The following is a 17,844-nucleotide window of genomic DNA, read 5'->3' on the forward strand; positions in this document are numbered from 1 at the left end:
TTAATATCTTTTACTGATTACAGAAATAATATTGGAAAAATATCTCAAGCTAATCCATCGAAGCATTTCGAAAAATCAGATTATATAGGATTCGTCCATGGTATCGCGTCGTAATATAACCATTAAATCTGCAGTACTGCCTTGTCCAGCTAGAATGTCACATGAGAAATAAAGATCGTAAGAAGTTGGCTCTGTTTATATTTCAACTTTTGTGCTTTAACATTTTAAATTCTAGATTCTTGTTTCCGAATATTTAAATTTAAATTATTGGCATTGTCGATAATATATGACTAGCCGTATGTAAAGGGTTTCTGCTACTCAAGAAATATTAGTTTTGTTCCGAGGCCGTGATTGACCTAAAGTTAGCAAAAACCTCTACAAAAACACGTTGTAGATCTAAAATGGATGTACTCAATCAGCGACGAACACAAAACCCGTGTTGAATGTTCGTATGTTAATTATTTTCACATTTGGATCGGATAATGAGCCCATACATACTTTTATGACACTCAATTATTAATGAAACAATACTTACAAAACCTCATCAAACATTTCTTCGTTAATTATTTTGCGACCTTGTCGACGAATAATTTTGTCATTATTGGCTTAATGTGGACAAACATTACTCATCTTTCCGAATCGTAAACGACTTGTGTAAATGAAGCTGCAAGCTCGATAAAATGCAGAGGAAAAACCAATATTCGACTAAATATTTGGGCAAGTATTCTCTCTATTGTCGTTTTCCCCACACATGTTCCATACGGCGACATTGATTAGAAAGAAAAGTAGGATCTTACAGGTAGTGCCGATAGAACGGAAAATGATCTGATGAAAGAGACGTTTTTCAAAATTTGATGTATGACCTTCCTAGCATTTAACTTTTAGTCAGACGTTTAAGCGAACACTTTTCATTTTGTTTAAAATTGATTTTTGAAGTCTTGATTGAAAAAAAAATTAAAATAAGGAAATACAGAAGAACCAACCGTATTGGCTTTACAATGCTATATATCGACAAGGTCACAACATATTTAACGAAGAAATGTTTCAAGAGGTCTGTAACGCTGTTTCATTAATAATTCAGCATCATTAAGTGAGTATTATTCGATCCGAATGTGAAAAGAATTAACATACTGAAGATTCAATGCGAACGAATAGAACAGTTAAGTGAGCGATGAAAATCATTATATATAGTCAAGAAATGAAAACAGAAACAGTAAAATCTTAATTAGTGAGTGTTGGTTTTCCCGCCGGCCAAAGTCATTAGTGATTATTTATTGAATGTTTCTTGTTATATTCGGAAAATATTCGAATTTTGATGAGTTATTTTCGTTTACAAAAAAAACCTTTCCAAAGTAGAAGTGTGACGCAAGCCATTGCATGCACTTTTAAAACAAGTTCCATTCACCCAAAAAACAGTTGAGATCTAAGGAAATTAGATTTTCACATCAGTATTAACTGATTCTTTCGCCTGAACTCACATGCTCCAAAAGCGTTTAGAAGAAAAACGTAAATTATTAAACATTGTTTATTAAACAAACGGCGTGTAAAAATAGACACTTTTTATCTTCACACCATCTCAGAATCACATAAATCATTTTAATTGCTACAGCAGATAATGGCTATCAGTCACAGTGATTTCAAATCTAAATACAAGTTTTAGCTTGTCTTGAACAAGGCGGTTCACATCAGCATTTAGTAATCAGATGGAGTTTCAATGCCAGTGGCGTAGGCTAAAAGCGACATAATTTTGAAGGAGATTACTAGAAACTGTTATCAGAATTTGATAACTGAACATAGGTCACCGGCAGACAGTACTAATACAAAAAATATTAATCTTTGCGGTCGGCATCAATGTGTCGAAAATTGTTGATTGGAAAGAAGTAATAGATCCGATAATTACAATGCTGTTATATGATTGATGTCTGTTAAATAAGTGTACAGAACAGTTTGTATCCTAAGGAGTATGTTTTGTGGATGCGGTTCTGTACGTCGTTGTAAGTTTTTGTGAGAAGACATTCAATAATTTTGCATATACGAATTTTGGTTTCCGATACTGAAAATGGAACAATTAACATAAAATAGCCTGTTTAATGGCACGAAATGGAATGTGTTGAGTAAACTTATTTTCCGCCTTTAATAAAACTTTGTACGTAAACAACAATTACATGAGTCATCATGTTAGTGCACAGATAGAATTGTTTACGCTTTACATGCTTAATCTAACAATTTTGTTTTTTCACTATCAGATTATCTTAATCTTATCAAATTGTGAATCACATGATCTGTGGAAAGACGGGTACGAAATTGTATAAATCAAAACAGAGACAATTTTTTCATCGGCACCAGAACGACTCGAAATCAATCTTCTTATCACTTACACAATTAGGATCATTAAATCTCTAAGCGAGGTCGTCGTTAAAACGGTTTGTGTTAAAAGCTCAAAGAATGTAAATAACTGAGGTTCTAATTATCTATTCCATTTTCGTGGAAGTGAACTGAGAATGGCATTTTAGAGGGATCGGATGTCAGAAGAGATTTTGTTTACATCAGTACAAGATAATTGAGATAATTTTGTGGAGACACACTGGAAATTTTTGCATTTTTTTTATCGTCTTGTCATCTTGTTTTGGCTGGTTATATTACGTCTTAAACATTCGTGTAAAAGCGATCCATTTATAGTCTAAATATAATTCCGAAAAGAATTCAGCGTTCGAAAATATACTTTTAAAAAAAGATAAATTTAAAGCAAACGAGTGTCGGTCGATACATAAAGATTTATGATTCGTGCATGCCGAACTAAAATATTTACACAAAAAATTCAACTTTGGCAGATTACCGTCGAGTACACACACTAAAGAAGATAAAAAAAAGTTAAACTAACGATCGGCGTAAACAAATCATTTGTTTGATTGGAAAATGAGTACATACGAAGAATTGATTTACGTTTCCAAATTCAAAAAGTTTATTTGAAATGCAAAAAATGTTTATTAACGCCAAGGAAGTAAATACTTACAAAATTTATGGAAAAGAGATCGGTCTTGAGTCTTGATCGATTTTTATTTAAGACTAATTTAGAACAATGTAAACGTGTGTTTGAAGAAGCCAAATATTGATTTCGGTTCGAGTCAGGCATGATTCGAATTTATTTTCAGCAAAATTTATTTTTTTAAATAAACTTGCTAATTGAGAATGACAACACCATACTGGCATACCATATCGAAATAGTCTTTCGTAAGTGAAAAATCTTAATGAAAAGAGAATAGAATATATAGTCAGTTATGAGATGAACTGAGAGCAGAGTTTAAAGACAACCAATGAACGCGATATGTGGAATTTTTTGTACAAAAATAGCGTCTACAAGATTTGGCCTTCATGTTTTTGAAGTATATCGGTTCGTAATCATGAAATCTGTTCCTTCTTTTTTTAAATATATATAATTAATATATGAGAACAGAATAACTAGACTAGTTGTTCTTTAGGGATAAATAATTCTTAATAATATGAAAGCTAAGGGAAACTCTTATGCCTGTTTTTAGTTTTGAATGTTCATCAAAATCAATCAGAGTCTATGAAAAATCTCGTGTAGCTTTTCGAACTCCTCTTCTATAAACATACCCATAACACGAGCTGAATTCGAACGTTTTAAAGCTATAAAAAAAATCTTAGATTTCGTTTAAACAGTTATGTCAGAAATGAAATTGCCTATAGCTTCGTCACACACACCAAGGACCTAGTAAGTGTATCTATTGCGAATGGGACAATGAAAAAACCTTTATCTGACATCACTAACCATCGATCAACCATTACAGCATGGTATTTAAATGACTTGACTACGTCCTCTCTTTTCTTATCGTCTCTGAACATTCCAGGAGGTTCCTCTCATCGATAGGAGGGATTCTTTTGAAAAACAGCCTTTCGAAATCGGACGCATTTTCTAGTGGATTTTTTGATATGTGCATAGGGCAATCGGTCGAAATAACTAATTTTAAATAACTAACTGCCAAAATAAATAACACCAAAAAAACTAACTACAAAAATAACTACTGGACTAAATGACTAATGGTCAAATAAACTAAGCTAGAAAAAACTAATACCAAAATATCTAAAATGTTGATTAGAGAAAGTACTCGATTTTATCATCTCACTGGTTTTTATTTTTCGGTAAAATGTGAACACTGCACCGGAATAAGCAAATGTTCTTTTGTATGAAAAAAAAAACTCTCCCAACATTGTTACGACTATTGTTGCTGTTAGTATTACAATTATCATCGCGCATTGAAGAACAAAAACTGTGTCATTTATTTTAAAGTGTGATAATGTCTACGTTAGAAATTGTGCGTAATCAAAAAGGTGGTGAGGTTGCTCTCCACAAAGGATATGAATACACTAAAAACGGGAAATCTACTGAGACCCAATACTGGAGATGTACACAGTAATTAAATTAGAAATATTTTCACATCAAAAGCCATTTTTAACGATTTGAACTCTTTTGTTATTTTTATCAAAAGATATTCCATGACTCGCTGTCCTGGGCGCATGAATAGTGTCGGTATCAATGTGAAAAAAGTTCTCGATCACTCGCACGCACCTGATGTTCGTAAAGGAAATGTTCGAAAAGTACTTGAAAATATTCGCAATCGAGCACTTTCCACAACTGAACCACCAAGAAAAATTCTACGCAACATCACATGTTCGATTGGCAGAGTGTCCTCGGTAGAGCTGCCCAGTAATATCAATATGACACGTGGTATACGCAGGATTCGTAACAAAACGGGAGTTCATCCGAAAAATCCGAAAACATTGGCTGAATTAGTAATTGATGGAGACAATGCATTGACCTTGAAGGGCGATCTTTTTGTTTTGTACGACAATCAATCGGATACGAAGCGAATAGTCATATTCTCAACAAATACAAATCTTTCGTTCTTATCATATTGCGATGAATGGTACATGGATGGTACGTTCGATGTGGTTCCAACAATATTCAAACAATTGTATACGATTCATGGTAAGAACTAGAAACGTTAAAAAATTGAGGCCATTTTTCTGTATCTATCTGTGTGATTGATAATTAGGCAGACGAAATAAAACTTATGTTCCGTGCGTGTACGTCTTGGCTAGTGGTAAGGATTTCTTCACCTACGCTGAAATCTTTCGCAAACTTAAGGAATTACAACCAAGACTGAAACCGAAAACCGTTATGGTAGACTTTGAACAGGCTGCCATGAAAGCCATTCAACAAACATTTCCTGGAGTGGAGGTCTACGGATGTTTTTTTCATATGTGCCAGTGCATATACCGCCATATACAAGCACAAGGTCTACAAAGTATTTACGGTGAAGATGAGAATTTTGCCCAATACATGAGATGCTTAGCTGCATTAGCATTCGTTCCACCCGAAGAAGTGGTTAAACGATATGAAGAATTGAAAGGATTAGATTTTTTTAAAGCGAAGTTAAGCGGTAAATCAGCTGTTGATGTTGGAGTACAAAATTTGTTGTCATACTTTGAAAAAACTTGGATCGGCCACTTCGCGCGTAATAGATTTGTTGAGCCCCTATTTTCAATTGATTTGTGGAATGTTTACCACCAAACTCTTGCTTTCTTCCCAAGAACCAATAACGCAGTTGAGGCTTGGCATAATGCCATTACGATATTGTTCGGTGTGCATCATCCTTGTATTTATAATTTTATTGAAGGCATTAAAAAGGAGCAAGATGCCGCAGAGATTTTAATTGCTAAGATGATGTCTGGCATACCAACAGACAATAAACAAAGTAAGAAACAAATAGAACTCGGTGAGCGATTGGTCGCAGTGGTAAAAATGTATAAAATTGATGATGCTACTTTCGACATAAAAGATTATTTATTCGGAATTAGCAGCGCAATTTCGTATCCATCTACTAAGAAGTGATGCACATCTAGCAATATTGTAAGTGCTTTCAATTAATTGGATGTGGAATTTTAAAATATTTAATTTTTTTTGTGATAATGAAGTAATTTATAGTTTTTAAGTCTTTTCATGAATTTTGTTGGTCGTTTAGAAGTGGAAATTGAAAATTGGATATTTTCTATTTGATAATGATGTTAGTCATACTTTGCTTTTTTCGGGCGTTTCGATGTAAGGACTAAATTTAGTGCTTGTTTCACACTTTAATAAATATTTGAAATGTATTGTTTTTGTTTCCATTGACTAGTTAACATAATTTAGTAAGAAGATTGAAGTTTGCCGTAAGGCCGCCTGCTGTAAGGCAGTTTAAATTTAGGTTTTATAACTGTAATTTCGTAAGTACGTAAAACTAGAAGGTGCTAGATCTTGAAAGTTGAAAAAAAAAAAAAAAAAAAAAGCGGGGTCAAGGGGCGGCAGCCCCTGCATAGGGGGTCAAGGGGGGAGTATCCCCCCTTGCGAGGTTTAAGGGGTGGAACGGGGTTTGGGGCAGAGCCCCATGAACGTCTGCAAGGCGGTAAACGAAAGCTCGCCGCAGGCGCGGGGGTTTGGGGGCGGAGCCCCCGTATTTTAAACTAATTCATCTCATAAAATAATTGTGCTAGTTAATTACGCTACATGAACGTCTGCAAGGCGGTAAACGAAAGCTCGCCGCAGGCGCGGGGGTTTGGGGGCGGAGCCCCCGTATTTCAAACTAATTCATCTCATAAAATAATTTTGCTAGTTAATTACTCTACTAATTATTTTGGTCATTCGTTTTTTTAGTTTTAGTTATTTGCTTATTAGTTATTGACGTATTAGTTATTTAAGTATTAGTTAATTTGGTAATTAGTTATTTAAAATTAGTTATTTCGACACCAAGCCGTGCATAGATAGGTATTGGTCCCTAGATGCCAAAACCTTTTTCAAAAAAAAAAAATTCGTCTAAGCTTGTGTGGCTAGTGAGAGGTGACCAAAAAATGAAAAAATGCACTTTTCTTATGGAAATTTCTCGTAGGCCACGAAACCTACAAAGTCGTGTGGGTCAAAAAATCCACTAGAAAATGCGTCCGATTTCGACAGGCTGTTTACCGATGCATTTTGTTATTAAGTTAGAAAGACACACACATTTCATAATTTAATCAAATGTTAATGGCAGAGATTCAGAGACTGAGACATGGAGGATTGCAAAGCACTAGAAGGGGCCGTGCTTTGAGGATTTTCAATTTTTTGAAACGGTAGTGTATCCATGAGATCTTTTGTTTCGAAGTTTTAAGTCTCATAAAGGAGACGGTGTAGGTCAGTTTTTGAAGTTGAAACAGATACTTCACATTTTCACAATCTTACACTCACGGAACTTTGAAAACCGACACATTTTCTGTTTCTGTGTTTTACTTGAGTTTCTGGTTTCTCCATATAAAAACACATACAGAGTTCACAAAAAACCAGTAAACCACGAAACAAAAAATGTGTCGGTTTTCAAAATTCCGAGAGTGTATGTTTCACTCATTTGGAATCACGGTCATGTTTTTGTTTGTAGTCATTTTCCACGATGAAATAGAATGAAACGTTTTTTAGATCGTACTACGCGTAGTAATGAAGATTCGATGAAAAATGAAAATGCTATACTTTCAACGGGCTCAACAACAATTTCAATCTTTGTAAACTGATTGATTGATTTTGTGATTTCACACCTCAGAATTTGGCAAATAGTAAGTAAAAAGCAAACTTTTAGTGAATTTGTTTTTTACCACACACTCGAAGTATATCAGACTGACTCCACGGCAGCATAAAGTTAACTATTTTACTCTGCCATGAACTGATTCAAATAAAATCAATTATTTTCTCTTGGTTCGCTTCGACGACATTACTTTTTATTTATCACTCAACAGCACCTCACGGCTAAGAAATTTTGCGTCCAATTTTCGAGCAATGTTAACAACATTTGTATATGGGGCAAATCAAAGAGCTCGCTACTTGTGTAATTACTTATTGACCTCGCCACACAAAAAACCTAATTCCCATTATTCATGCCGTAGATAGGTAACGTACTATAAAGTTGGAAATGGGTTTCTCGTTACGTAAACCATATAATTTACATGACCATTCCGTGTGTCTATCGTCCCATTTACAATGCGTATATTGGTTTAGATACTTAACATCTGAGTAGGTTCTTGATAATAAAACCGAGTACTAGTTTCATATACCTGAACATAAAAGAAACTCCATTAATTACGATTTGAATGATAAACTAAATACTTCTGACAAATTAACTACCCAAATAGCAATAATTTCGTAGGATTAAACCCATGACAAAAACCATAAAAATAATACATTTTATTGCATTCTATTACAGCACAATCAACCGCCCCCTACCACCAAATCACATAATATGCTATCGAAGCCGTTGTGTCGTCATTAGATTTCCTCTATTCCACGGCCGTTTCAGTGTTGTACTACTGTCTTATCATGTGAAATCGTTTAAGCCAGCATAAGACACCAACTACAAAACCAACGACAAAACAGAAAACAAAACACCACTAGACAATCGTATTACTATGTTTTGGGTGAATATATTTTCCGAAGTCACGATACCACGTTTGTAGTTACATAGCTGTAGCTATATATACATATGTATCTCGTCTGTGATAAAAAATATATTTTATCAACGAAACAATATAAGTAACAACAGAGCGCCTACAAACTATCAACTGTCATATACGACACAATATATATTCACTTATGTGGCGTTTGTTTCAACAGAGAACTTTATCATATACAACGCCAGTAATTTACATTTTAGTTCTGTTTATGTTACACTACACAGTTTTACCATAAGATGGAAAAAGTGATAAGCGAAAGTAGTATAACATCGTCAGCAGGTGAAGGTTTAATTGATAAAGCAACATGAATTGAATTTTGTTTGAATTAATTATTTTTGTTTTCCCAAATTTAATTTCACCAGCAATACAGAGTGGCCTACCAACTGCTCCGACTAGTCTTCTGTCGCGTCAGAATTACAAGAAATCTCACAACTGTGTCAGCCTATTCGCCAAATGTAATTGCAAAGATGATCGGCGAAAAAAAGTTTTACAGTCGTACGTTCATCCGGACACGGCGTTCGTTTTTACCGATGAAAATAAAAATGCGGCGGTGTCCAGAGAACGGAAGTACACAATGAAAAATCGATCCTCACAGCTGCCCCGAAGTAAACGCTTGTCAACGCCGAATATCGGCAATTATACGATACTCGATGTGGCTGGTAAGTGTTATCGAAAAGTGTGAAAAGTGGTGCGCGATAAGCAAAGTGAACAAAATCCATTTTCCTTTGTAGTTCATCCGGAAGTTGTGTTGGCTGTGTCCCATACAAACGGAATGATAGAGCCGATGTATGCCGAAAATACAATGCACAGCAAGCCGAGACCAATTTTGAAGAAAAGTTTTTCTGCAATACGCAGTGACTCATTAAACAATTCGTTAGATTGCCTGGAACAATTCAAATCGAAATCGAACGGAAATAGTCGAGACGGAAACTTAAACAATTCGTCGTATGACGCGCGGGTATCGATTCGAAACGCATTCTTTCGAAGCGAATTGGAACGGAAATTTTCCAATCTATCGTCGGAAGATTTCTCGTCCACACAAACTGATAATTTGGAATATCTCAAGTATAATGCATTGAGCTATCAGCAGAATAATGTGATAAACGATTATGAGAAAGAGATTTATAGACAGATTAGTGATTCATCGTCGCCCCGATATTATGAGAACGTTTCTCGATCAAATTCATGTGAGGACAAAGTTGAGGTAAGTACAGAGTTTTGTGATTTGTTAGTTCTATTTAAATTGCTCTATGCAGTCTGTCGGATTATCGTTGGCAATATGACTAAAGGGTGTATCTCCGATATCTCAGGAACTACTGAACCGATTTTGAAAAACTTTTTTTCCGTGAAAGGTAGTACCAAGTTATGAATTTTGAGCATAAAAAAAATTTCAGTGAAATCAGCACTTTTCGTCGTATTCTCTAGAGGCTTTTCAGTTTTTCCACAATAACTTCTGAGCCTTATGGCCAATTGACTTCATGTCGAGCTCAAAATTCATTACTTTTTACTACCTTTCAGGAAAAATTAAATTTAATCAATTTTTTTTTTGCTCATAGTGCGTCCGCTAAGGCTGGGAAATACACTAGGATCGTACAAATTGAGGTAAAATTGATTTTATGATCTGTATGGAATGCTGATTCCAAAATCATCAGGGATAACTCCGGCAGTCAACTGGTTCCGACGGGAGCGGCCGTTATGTAACTTTGGCTTCACTGAATTTTAATGCCCATTTCCAAACAGATATCGATGTGGAATAAGCTGTAAAATATTCTTAAATGTTCAAAGTTTTTGACACTTTTGAAATAGCCTATGAAAAAGTGCACTCTAGCCGGGATATCTCTTGAAGTTTTTGACCGATTTAAATTTTTTTAAAGCATAAAGTATAGGATTTTGAATTGGCTATAAACTTCCCGAAGAAGGCTTTCACGATTTTTTAGTATTTCGATTGAATTTCAAGGCTTTAAGCAGAAAAAAAATGAACCTCCAACTTCCGCCATTTTTTTCGGCCATTTTGGATTTTTTTTGTCAACAAAAAAATTACTCTAAAAAAACTTTGAACATTTAAGAATATTTTACAGCTTATTACACATCGATATCTGTTTCGAAATGGGCATGAAAATTCAGTTAAGCCAAAGTGACATAACGGTCGCTCCCGTCGGAACGAGTGAGCTGCCGGAGTTGCCCCTGATGATTTTGGAATCAGCATTCCATACAGATCATAAAATCAATTTTACCTCAATTTGCACAATCTTTTGCTTTAGCGGACACACTATCAAATGTCTTACAAATTTTGTTTAAAATAAGCTGTTTTTCGACAATATCTTCCGAACCATACGGCCGATTGACTTTACGTCGGGCTCAAAATTCAAAACTTCTCACTGCCTTTCAAGGAAAAAAAAAGTTTATCAAAATCGTTTCGGTAGTTTCTGAGATAGGGATTACAGCAATTATCGTAGATACGCCCTTTAGTTTTGTTGCCGACGTTATGTTTGTTAAGGTTTTCATTCGTTTCTTAAAAAAAAAAAAAAACAGTGACGATGACAGAGCTGCCCCTTATAGTAGTCGTTCAAAGTCAAATCTTGTGCTACAACTTTTCTTTCTAGTACATTTCGTCATAAAGTTACTACTGTGAGCGATATATTATTCGTGAACCAACGTCACTGCTATGACATTTCATGGATTTTTTTGCATGCGTCGAAAACCGTACTTTTCATGTTTCAAGCACTTCTTTCGACGCTCTCAGCATGTAAAATCCATTACGTAACTCGGGATAAAAGTATCGTTTTCATGTGTTTATTGACCTCGGCTTCGCCTCGGCTCAACAAAATTCACACGAAAACTCTACTTTTCATCTTTTTATCCCTAGTTATGTAAAATACTATTGTTTGTTGTGTATCTTTGCCGATTATTATTGCCGATTCAAACCAAGAAAAACAACCCAAAATTTCATGGATATTGACGTGAGTCCAGTTATTCCACGAGAAAATAATACTCAAAAAAACTTGTGGCGCCTATAAAATTATTCCAGTTTTCCCGCAACTCTGACTATTTATTGCATTATCATTGCCAATGCACATGTGACTTCATTGCAAATTTGAAAAATGAGATTAAATATTTGTTTTTAAGACAATATTGCTAATCACGTCTTGTCACAGTCAATTGAACAAAAATAACTTACGATCAACGTAATTAAAGAAGCATCCTACATTTCCACACTAAAACGAAAATAATTTCTTTGTTTTTACGATGGTCGTAACTTAAAAACGATGAGAAACACTTAATCAAAATTAATTTTCAATTCGAAAAAAAATATGAAAATATTGGAATCTGCCCAAATTGTCAGTTCCAGTTGTCTCTGAAACAACAAAAAATTTTATTTATAGATTCGCAACGAAGGCAATTTCTTACGTCCAAATCAAAAAATGGATGTCAAATCGTCCGAACGAGAGTATTTGCGGACAATTAGCCAACATTATGAAAATGAATTGAAATTGGAAGAAGAGGTGATAAGACTGAAAGAAATGCTGGCCGATCGCGACTCAGAAATCGATAATCTGAAAAGGGAAATACACAAACTCAAGGTTAGTTGCAACGAATGCGGCGATCTCAATATTTAGAATAAAATTTATTTTTATCTGATTTTTCTGCTGTGTTATATTCAATTTGCTATTCCATTTCTCTTCTTTGTTGAGCTGCTTTGTGGAAAACCGAATGAGCGTAAGCGGAATTTATTCTATTTATTTTGTAAGCGAATGTTATCTATTGAGTGTAACGAGTGATATACCTTTACCTACTTTGCAAAAATTATTTGAGAATACCATTCTGTTTACTTACTCCGAAAATAATCACCAGCTTAACAATAAAAAATTATCATCACGAACAAATATTAATCTTGCATATAGTTACGTGATGCCGTACATACTCTACGAAATAATAGCAACAATACGCAACAAAGTCAAGAAGAAAGGAAAAAAAAACTTAAGTTAAAAATATGAATTCGTTTTAATTTGTTTAAACGACCATAAAGTTTTCGCAGCACGTGTGCGGTATACATTGTTATGAACGTGGAAATTTTAGTCGAACATCATTTTTGATATTATGCCGAAACGAAATTTCATCTTTACTTTTCTTTTCTTCTTCTTATTATTATTACATCGTTTATAGATTATGGATCGCTTATTTTTATTGCTGCGTTGTTATTGTTTGTCGTTGTGTTTATTTTATACCATAAAAAGTTATGCAATAATTTCGCCCTCGCTCTTGTTACAACATGCGCTAATAATAAAAAGATTTCCACATAAGTCATTCCACTCTTACTGGTGGGATAATGTTTTCTATGATTTTTGTGCCTACCGAAACCAACTTTTTATCCGCTTGGTAATGCGATTTAGACGAAGAAGTACTAAATTTGGCATTTACCTAAAACAACGAACATTGGTATCCCACATTGACCAAAATCTAGTACTTCCATCACAATAAATCACCAGGCAAACGTTTTTAAGTTTATTTACGAGTGTGAGAAAATCTTCGCCGTCCAATGTAACACGGACACATTCTTTTCCATGGTGAACACACTTCAAGCATGTACTACTCAAGAGTACTAAATTTGTATTACCCAAAATTCTGGTAATTCTTCTTGATCGTGTTAGTAAATAATGAGGATTGGGTGTTGTTTGTTTCTATTGATGGATCGAAAAATTAAGCGACACCCAATCCTCATTAGAGTACTAAAAAATTTGGAATCTTCTTTCATACAAAAAAGTATTCTATTTGGCAGCTGTCATTAAAAACACTTTTGCTTGAAGTGCATTGCTGTGGCTTGTATTTTCCGACATTTCTTCGTAAATAAAAAAAATGAAAGTTTTTGTCTTGGTTTACTTTTGCGTGGAATGTCCCTACAAATAGTTTGTGTGGAATTTTTGAAAGCATCTTATGGTTCGTAAAATACAATTTGTCGTTCAGAAGCTACTACTGATCTGTTATTGACAGCAACGACAAAAAAAGCTTTGAAGTCTTGCTAATAAGGTTCTATATAGCAAAACACATTTAAAAACTAGTGAAGCCGACTTTAAACAGGAGAATTCACCGATTTGATGATTATTACAAAATAGGCAACTTACGCAAAATATGCTGCCTTGGCCTACAAAATAGTCATTGTCCGTAGTTCATTGCCATATTTTTGCCCTGCTCTCTGCAGCTTATGATTAGTCACTACTGAGCCTGACAGATGTAGGTGCTTTAATAGAAGCATGATGGGGCAGCATAAAATGAACTAAGATTATCTTCCTTTCTATATTGCAGGGTTACAGTCTCTCGCGACTTCATGTCTTATATTTAACTGAACTAAACATTTTCAAAGATGAAACACACTCCTTTGAGTGAAAACCATTTATTGAAGTGAAAGAACGTCAATTGATGAGTCAGTTATTTCAGGTCACCGAAAGTTTCTACACGTGCTAGACATTGTGACGTTCTAACGATGTCTAGCACATGTAGAAACTTTCGGTGACCTGAAATAACTTACTCATCAATTGTCGTTCACAAAAGCAACATCGAAATTCACAACCAATTAAAAAAACGATTTTAGAGCTTTCCTTACTGGCAGTTATAAGACAGCAGAACGTTTCACTCAGTTTTCGGAAAGTGTTTCATAGTTTTTCATGTCGTTTCATTAGTAATAATGGTGCTGTTACATCAATTGATTTAATAACAAGCAGAGCATAGAGAGAAAAATTCAATCGGACGTTTCTCGTCAACGGAATTAAGGAGTTTTTTATTCGGAAAATTACACTATGCACATTTCACATTTCAATAAAAAATATTAATATCGAGAAGCGCTCGCTAAAAATTGGTTTTTGTAGCGTCATTTAACTTTACGACCCAGTTTGTACAGCTCATAAAGCCACTACATATTCTCCATAAGCCATTGATCATTTTGTACGCATTTTATTTAAATTTTATTGATTTTACATCTGTACTGAAACAAGAGAGCATTAAAAATAGAAATGGATTATGGAAATCCAACAACAGCTATTCATATACGAAAAATGATACTGCCAAATCGAGACCATCTTTGACTTATTTTATTAATTTGTAACAGACAAGTTTTCAGTACAAACACAGACATTTTTAAAAGTTCCAATAAAACAGGTTGAGACACTCACGAAGACGGCTGCCATCGAAACGTGAAGAGTTAAGTCGATGTTTTATTATAGCACACAAAACGTTCTCTTCTGGCGAAGCCACGAGAAGATTCCAGGACCTTAAACTTTTCACGTAATTCCTCCAGTATACACTGAACACGAACACCTATTATCCATAATATTACCGTATTTCTGAGCCTGTGCCTGTTACACTTGAGTCTCTTTAAAATAAAGTTCTTTATATTCTCCAATATGTCCACAGAGTGTACTCCAACAAACAACTAGCAACAATTCCATTCATCGTGGCGATGGAGACCTATTATCTAGGTAAACATTTGTGTATATTACAGGTACTATTTTTGGGAATAACATTTACTGAATTTACTGAAAATTATTCTTAAAATTACCGAAATTGATAGACCCAAAAAAGACAAACCACAAGTAGGATAGCTTTCGGTAATTTTAAAAATTTTCGATAATTTACAGTAATTGTCAATAATTTTCCGTTATTTCCAGCCAATCGAATTCCCACAAGTAGTCCCTGACATTGTGATACACCAACAGATATTCATCATACGTCGTTCTACGGTCTTTCATTGATTTTCTTTTGTAGCTTACATTCAGATCATCGAATGGCTGGTCAACTGTTGGCATCACCACAATTGAATCACAGCAATTCCAATAGCAATGTAAATGCATGTACACAAAGCCAGCAACAAAGCGGTAGAAGCGATGCCGGCGATACTGTAAATAATACCAAAATACCATCATTATCCATTTCGACTGTTGCTGTTAAAAAGCAAGGTGTTTCGGGAGAGAGTTGTGATGCAACTGGTCAATCGTCACGGGACATATTAATTAGAAAATTCGAGAAGGATTTCAGGTAGGCGAAAAGTTAATTGTGATTTATGCGGGTGCGATTTTTGCTGAAGTTCATAAAATTTGGTTAACGTATGTTGGGTGTCGTTATAAAACGTTATTTATAGCGGAAAATGAATTTCTGTAAAATATTGGGTGAACCCAGGCAATAACTCCTCGAGACTGTGTCATGTATCAACAATGGCTTCAGTTTTTACCGACAAAGTTTTGCATTTCATTTCTCTTTCAATTTATTGCTTTAATTATTTTCAAGCCTTTTTTTCATTACAATTCCCACGGTTGTTGCTCTGAGAACGGTCTAGGATGTTGGTGCTTCCTAGTAAACAAAATTGAATTTTATTTAAAGGTCGAAGCAACAAATCAAAGATGCTATTATGGGCAATGATTTCTTAAAACATATCGACTCATCCCAAGTTCGAGAATTGGTTGACTCTATGTACAGCCGTGATGTCGTCCAGGGAGAGTATGTTATACGTGAGGGTGAAGGTGGCGCTCATTTGTTTGTTGCAGCTGAGGGAGAATTTGAAGTTATCAAGGATGGTAAAGTGCTCGGTAAAATGGGTCCGGGGAAGGCATTCGGTGAACTGGCCATATTATACAACTGCACGAGAACAGCGTCTGTTAAAGGTAGCATCTGGTTAAAATTTCCGCTAAATGAATGGGATTTGAAATGAAATTCTTCCTAGTTCTATGTGATTCACGGGTTTGGGTACTAGATCGGAGAGTTTTCCAACAAATAATGATGAGAACGGGCATGCAGAAAATTGAGGAAAATGTAAACTTTCTGAGATCCGTACCATTGCTGAAACATTTGAGCAACAACCTTCTGGCTAAGATAGCTGATGTACTGGAAGTGGTAATATATCGATAAATTTGCAACATCAACTGACCAATTTAGTAAGAATCTTATTGCATAGGAATTCTATCCAGCTGGTGCGTACATTATTCGGCAAGGTGCCAGTGGTGACACATTTTTCTTAATAAGTCAAGGAAGCGTAAAGGTTACTCAACGTATTCCCGGGAACCAAGTCGAGGAAGAGATTCGTTCACTGGGTCGAGGTGATTATTTCGGCGAACAGGCTTTAATCAAGGAGGACAAGCGAACAGCCAACATTGTTGCTATGCCACCTGGAGTAGAGTGCCTAACATTGGATAGAGAATCGTTTACACAACTGATCGGCGATCTATGTGAATTGCGTGAAAAGGATTATGGAGACGATACTCGAGTACTGTCAATGAAAAAGAGTGATTCAAAGGCGGTGATATTTGGTTCGGACACAATGCAAGGTATGTAGCGATTTCAGCAACGGATCTCAGGATATCAAAAATTTGATTTTCCTATTTCGTTGAACTAGAATTGCTTCACGTCGAATTAGATGACTTAGACATCATTGCAACTCTGGGTATTGGTGGATTCGGTAGAGTCGAGTTGGTCAAGTACGAAAAAAATAATGAAGTGCAGACGTACGCCTTGAAGTGCCTGCGTAAGCGACACATAATCGATACTAGGCAGGAGGAGCATGTTTTCAGCGAACGCACTATAATGCTCTCCTGCAACAATCCGTTTATCTGTCGACTGTATCGAACGTATCGAGACTCTAAGTATGTGTATATGTTGTTGGAGGCTTGCTTGGGCGGTGAAGTCTGGACGATTCTGCGTGACCGAGGTCATTTCGATGACTTCACAACGCAATTTATTATCGGATGTGTTCTGCAGGCATTTGAGTATTTGCATGCACGAGGCATTGTTTACCGAGATTTGAAGCCAGAGAATCTAAGTACGGTTTCTAATTCCTTACAACTCGATTTCGACTCTAAATTGTTTGTTCTTTTCAGTGTTGGACTCATCAGGCTACATAAAATTGGTAAGGCCGTGTCTATTTTCCCTCAATGCCAACAATGAATTAATCAATTTCCTATTCCTCCAATAACAGGTCGACTTTGGTTTCGCTAAATACATAGGATACAGCAGCAAGACGTGGACGTTCTGCGGCACACCCGAATATGTTTCGCCAGAGATAATACTCAATAAGGGACATGATCGCGCGGTTGATTACTGGGCTTTAGGCATTCTCATTCACGAGCTGCTAACTGGAACTCCGCCATTCACCGGCAGTGATCCAATGAAAACATACAACATCATTTTGAAGGGCATCGATATGGTCGATTTTCCGAATCATATGTCAAGATCTGCAATACAATTGGTGAAACGGCTCTGCCGAGACACTCCAGCCGAACGACTTGGATATCAACGAGGTGGGACTCAGGACATTAAGAAGCATAAGTAAGTGCT

General features: G+C 35.5%; 2 protein-coding genes across 4 annotated transcripts in view; both read left to right on the forward strand.

The window, feature by feature from the left end:
- LOC119077031 (cGMP-dependent protein kinase, isozyme 1) overlaps positions 1-17,844 on the forward strand; it is a 29,710-nt gene that overhangs the window by 11,569 nt on the left and 297 nt on the right. Inside the window, exons 2-13 of one of the 3 annotated variants that reach the window (XM_037184154.1) lie at positions 8,283-8,814; positions 8,892-9,188; positions 9,261-9,733; positions 11,913-12,110; positions 14,935-14,999; positions 15,286-15,555; positions 15,898-16,178; positions 16,238-16,407; positions 16,469-16,838; positions 16,907-17,329; positions 17,388-17,416; positions 17,486-17,835. In XM_037184154.1, the coding sequence (XP_037040049.1) occupies positions 8,766-8,814; positions 8,892-9,188; positions 9,261-9,733; positions 11,913-12,110; positions 14,935-14,999; positions 15,286-15,555; positions 15,898-16,178; positions 16,238-16,407; positions 16,469-16,838; positions 16,907-17,329; positions 17,388-17,416; positions 17,486-17,835 (2,975 nt within the window). In that variant the 5' untranslated portion in view covers positions 8,283-8,765. Of the gene's footprint in view, positions 1-8,282; positions 8,815-8,891; positions 9,189-9,260; positions 9,734-11,912; positions 12,111-12,221; positions 12,247-14,934; positions 15,000-15,285; positions 15,556-15,897; positions 16,179-16,237; positions 16,408-16,468; positions 16,839-16,906; positions 17,330-17,387; positions 17,417-17,485; positions 17,836-17,844 lie in introns of those variants that run through there. The other 2 variants (XM_037184155.1, XM_037184156.1) reach the window with 2 other exon arrangements.
- Positions 4,276-5,933, forward strand: LOC119077032. The gene is made up of 3 exons (XM_037184157.1): positions 4,276-4,432; positions 4,509-5,008; positions 5,076-5,933. Exons 1-3 carry the CDS (start codon positions 4,317-4,319, stop codon positions 5,912-5,914), a joined length of 1,455 nt encoding a protein of 484 aa, XP_037040052.1. The 5' UTR covers positions 4,276-4,316; the 3' UTR covers positions 5,915-5,933.

This window comes from Bradysia coprophila, unplaced genomic scaffold (assembly GCF_014529535.1).
Source record: "Bradysia coprophila strain Holo2 unplaced genomic scaffold, BU_Bcop_v1 contig_232, whole genome shotgun sequence".
Lineage (NCBI taxonomy): Eukaryota > Metazoa > Arthropoda > Insecta > Diptera > Sciaridae > Bradysia > Bradysia coprophila.

Coding starts and splice junctions, on each gene's coding strand:
- LOC119077032 (XM_037184157.1), top strand. CDS start 4,317: ATGTCTACGTTAGAAATTGTGCGTAATCAAAAAGGTGGTGAGGTTGCT. Junction 4,433..4,508: donor CAATACTGGAGATGTACACA/GTAATTAAATTA, acceptor TTTTATCAAAAG/ATATTCCATGACTCGCTGTC. Junction 5,009..5,075: donor ACAATTGTATACGATTCATG/GTAAGAACTAGA, acceptor ATTGATAATTAG/GCAGACGAAATAAAACTTAT.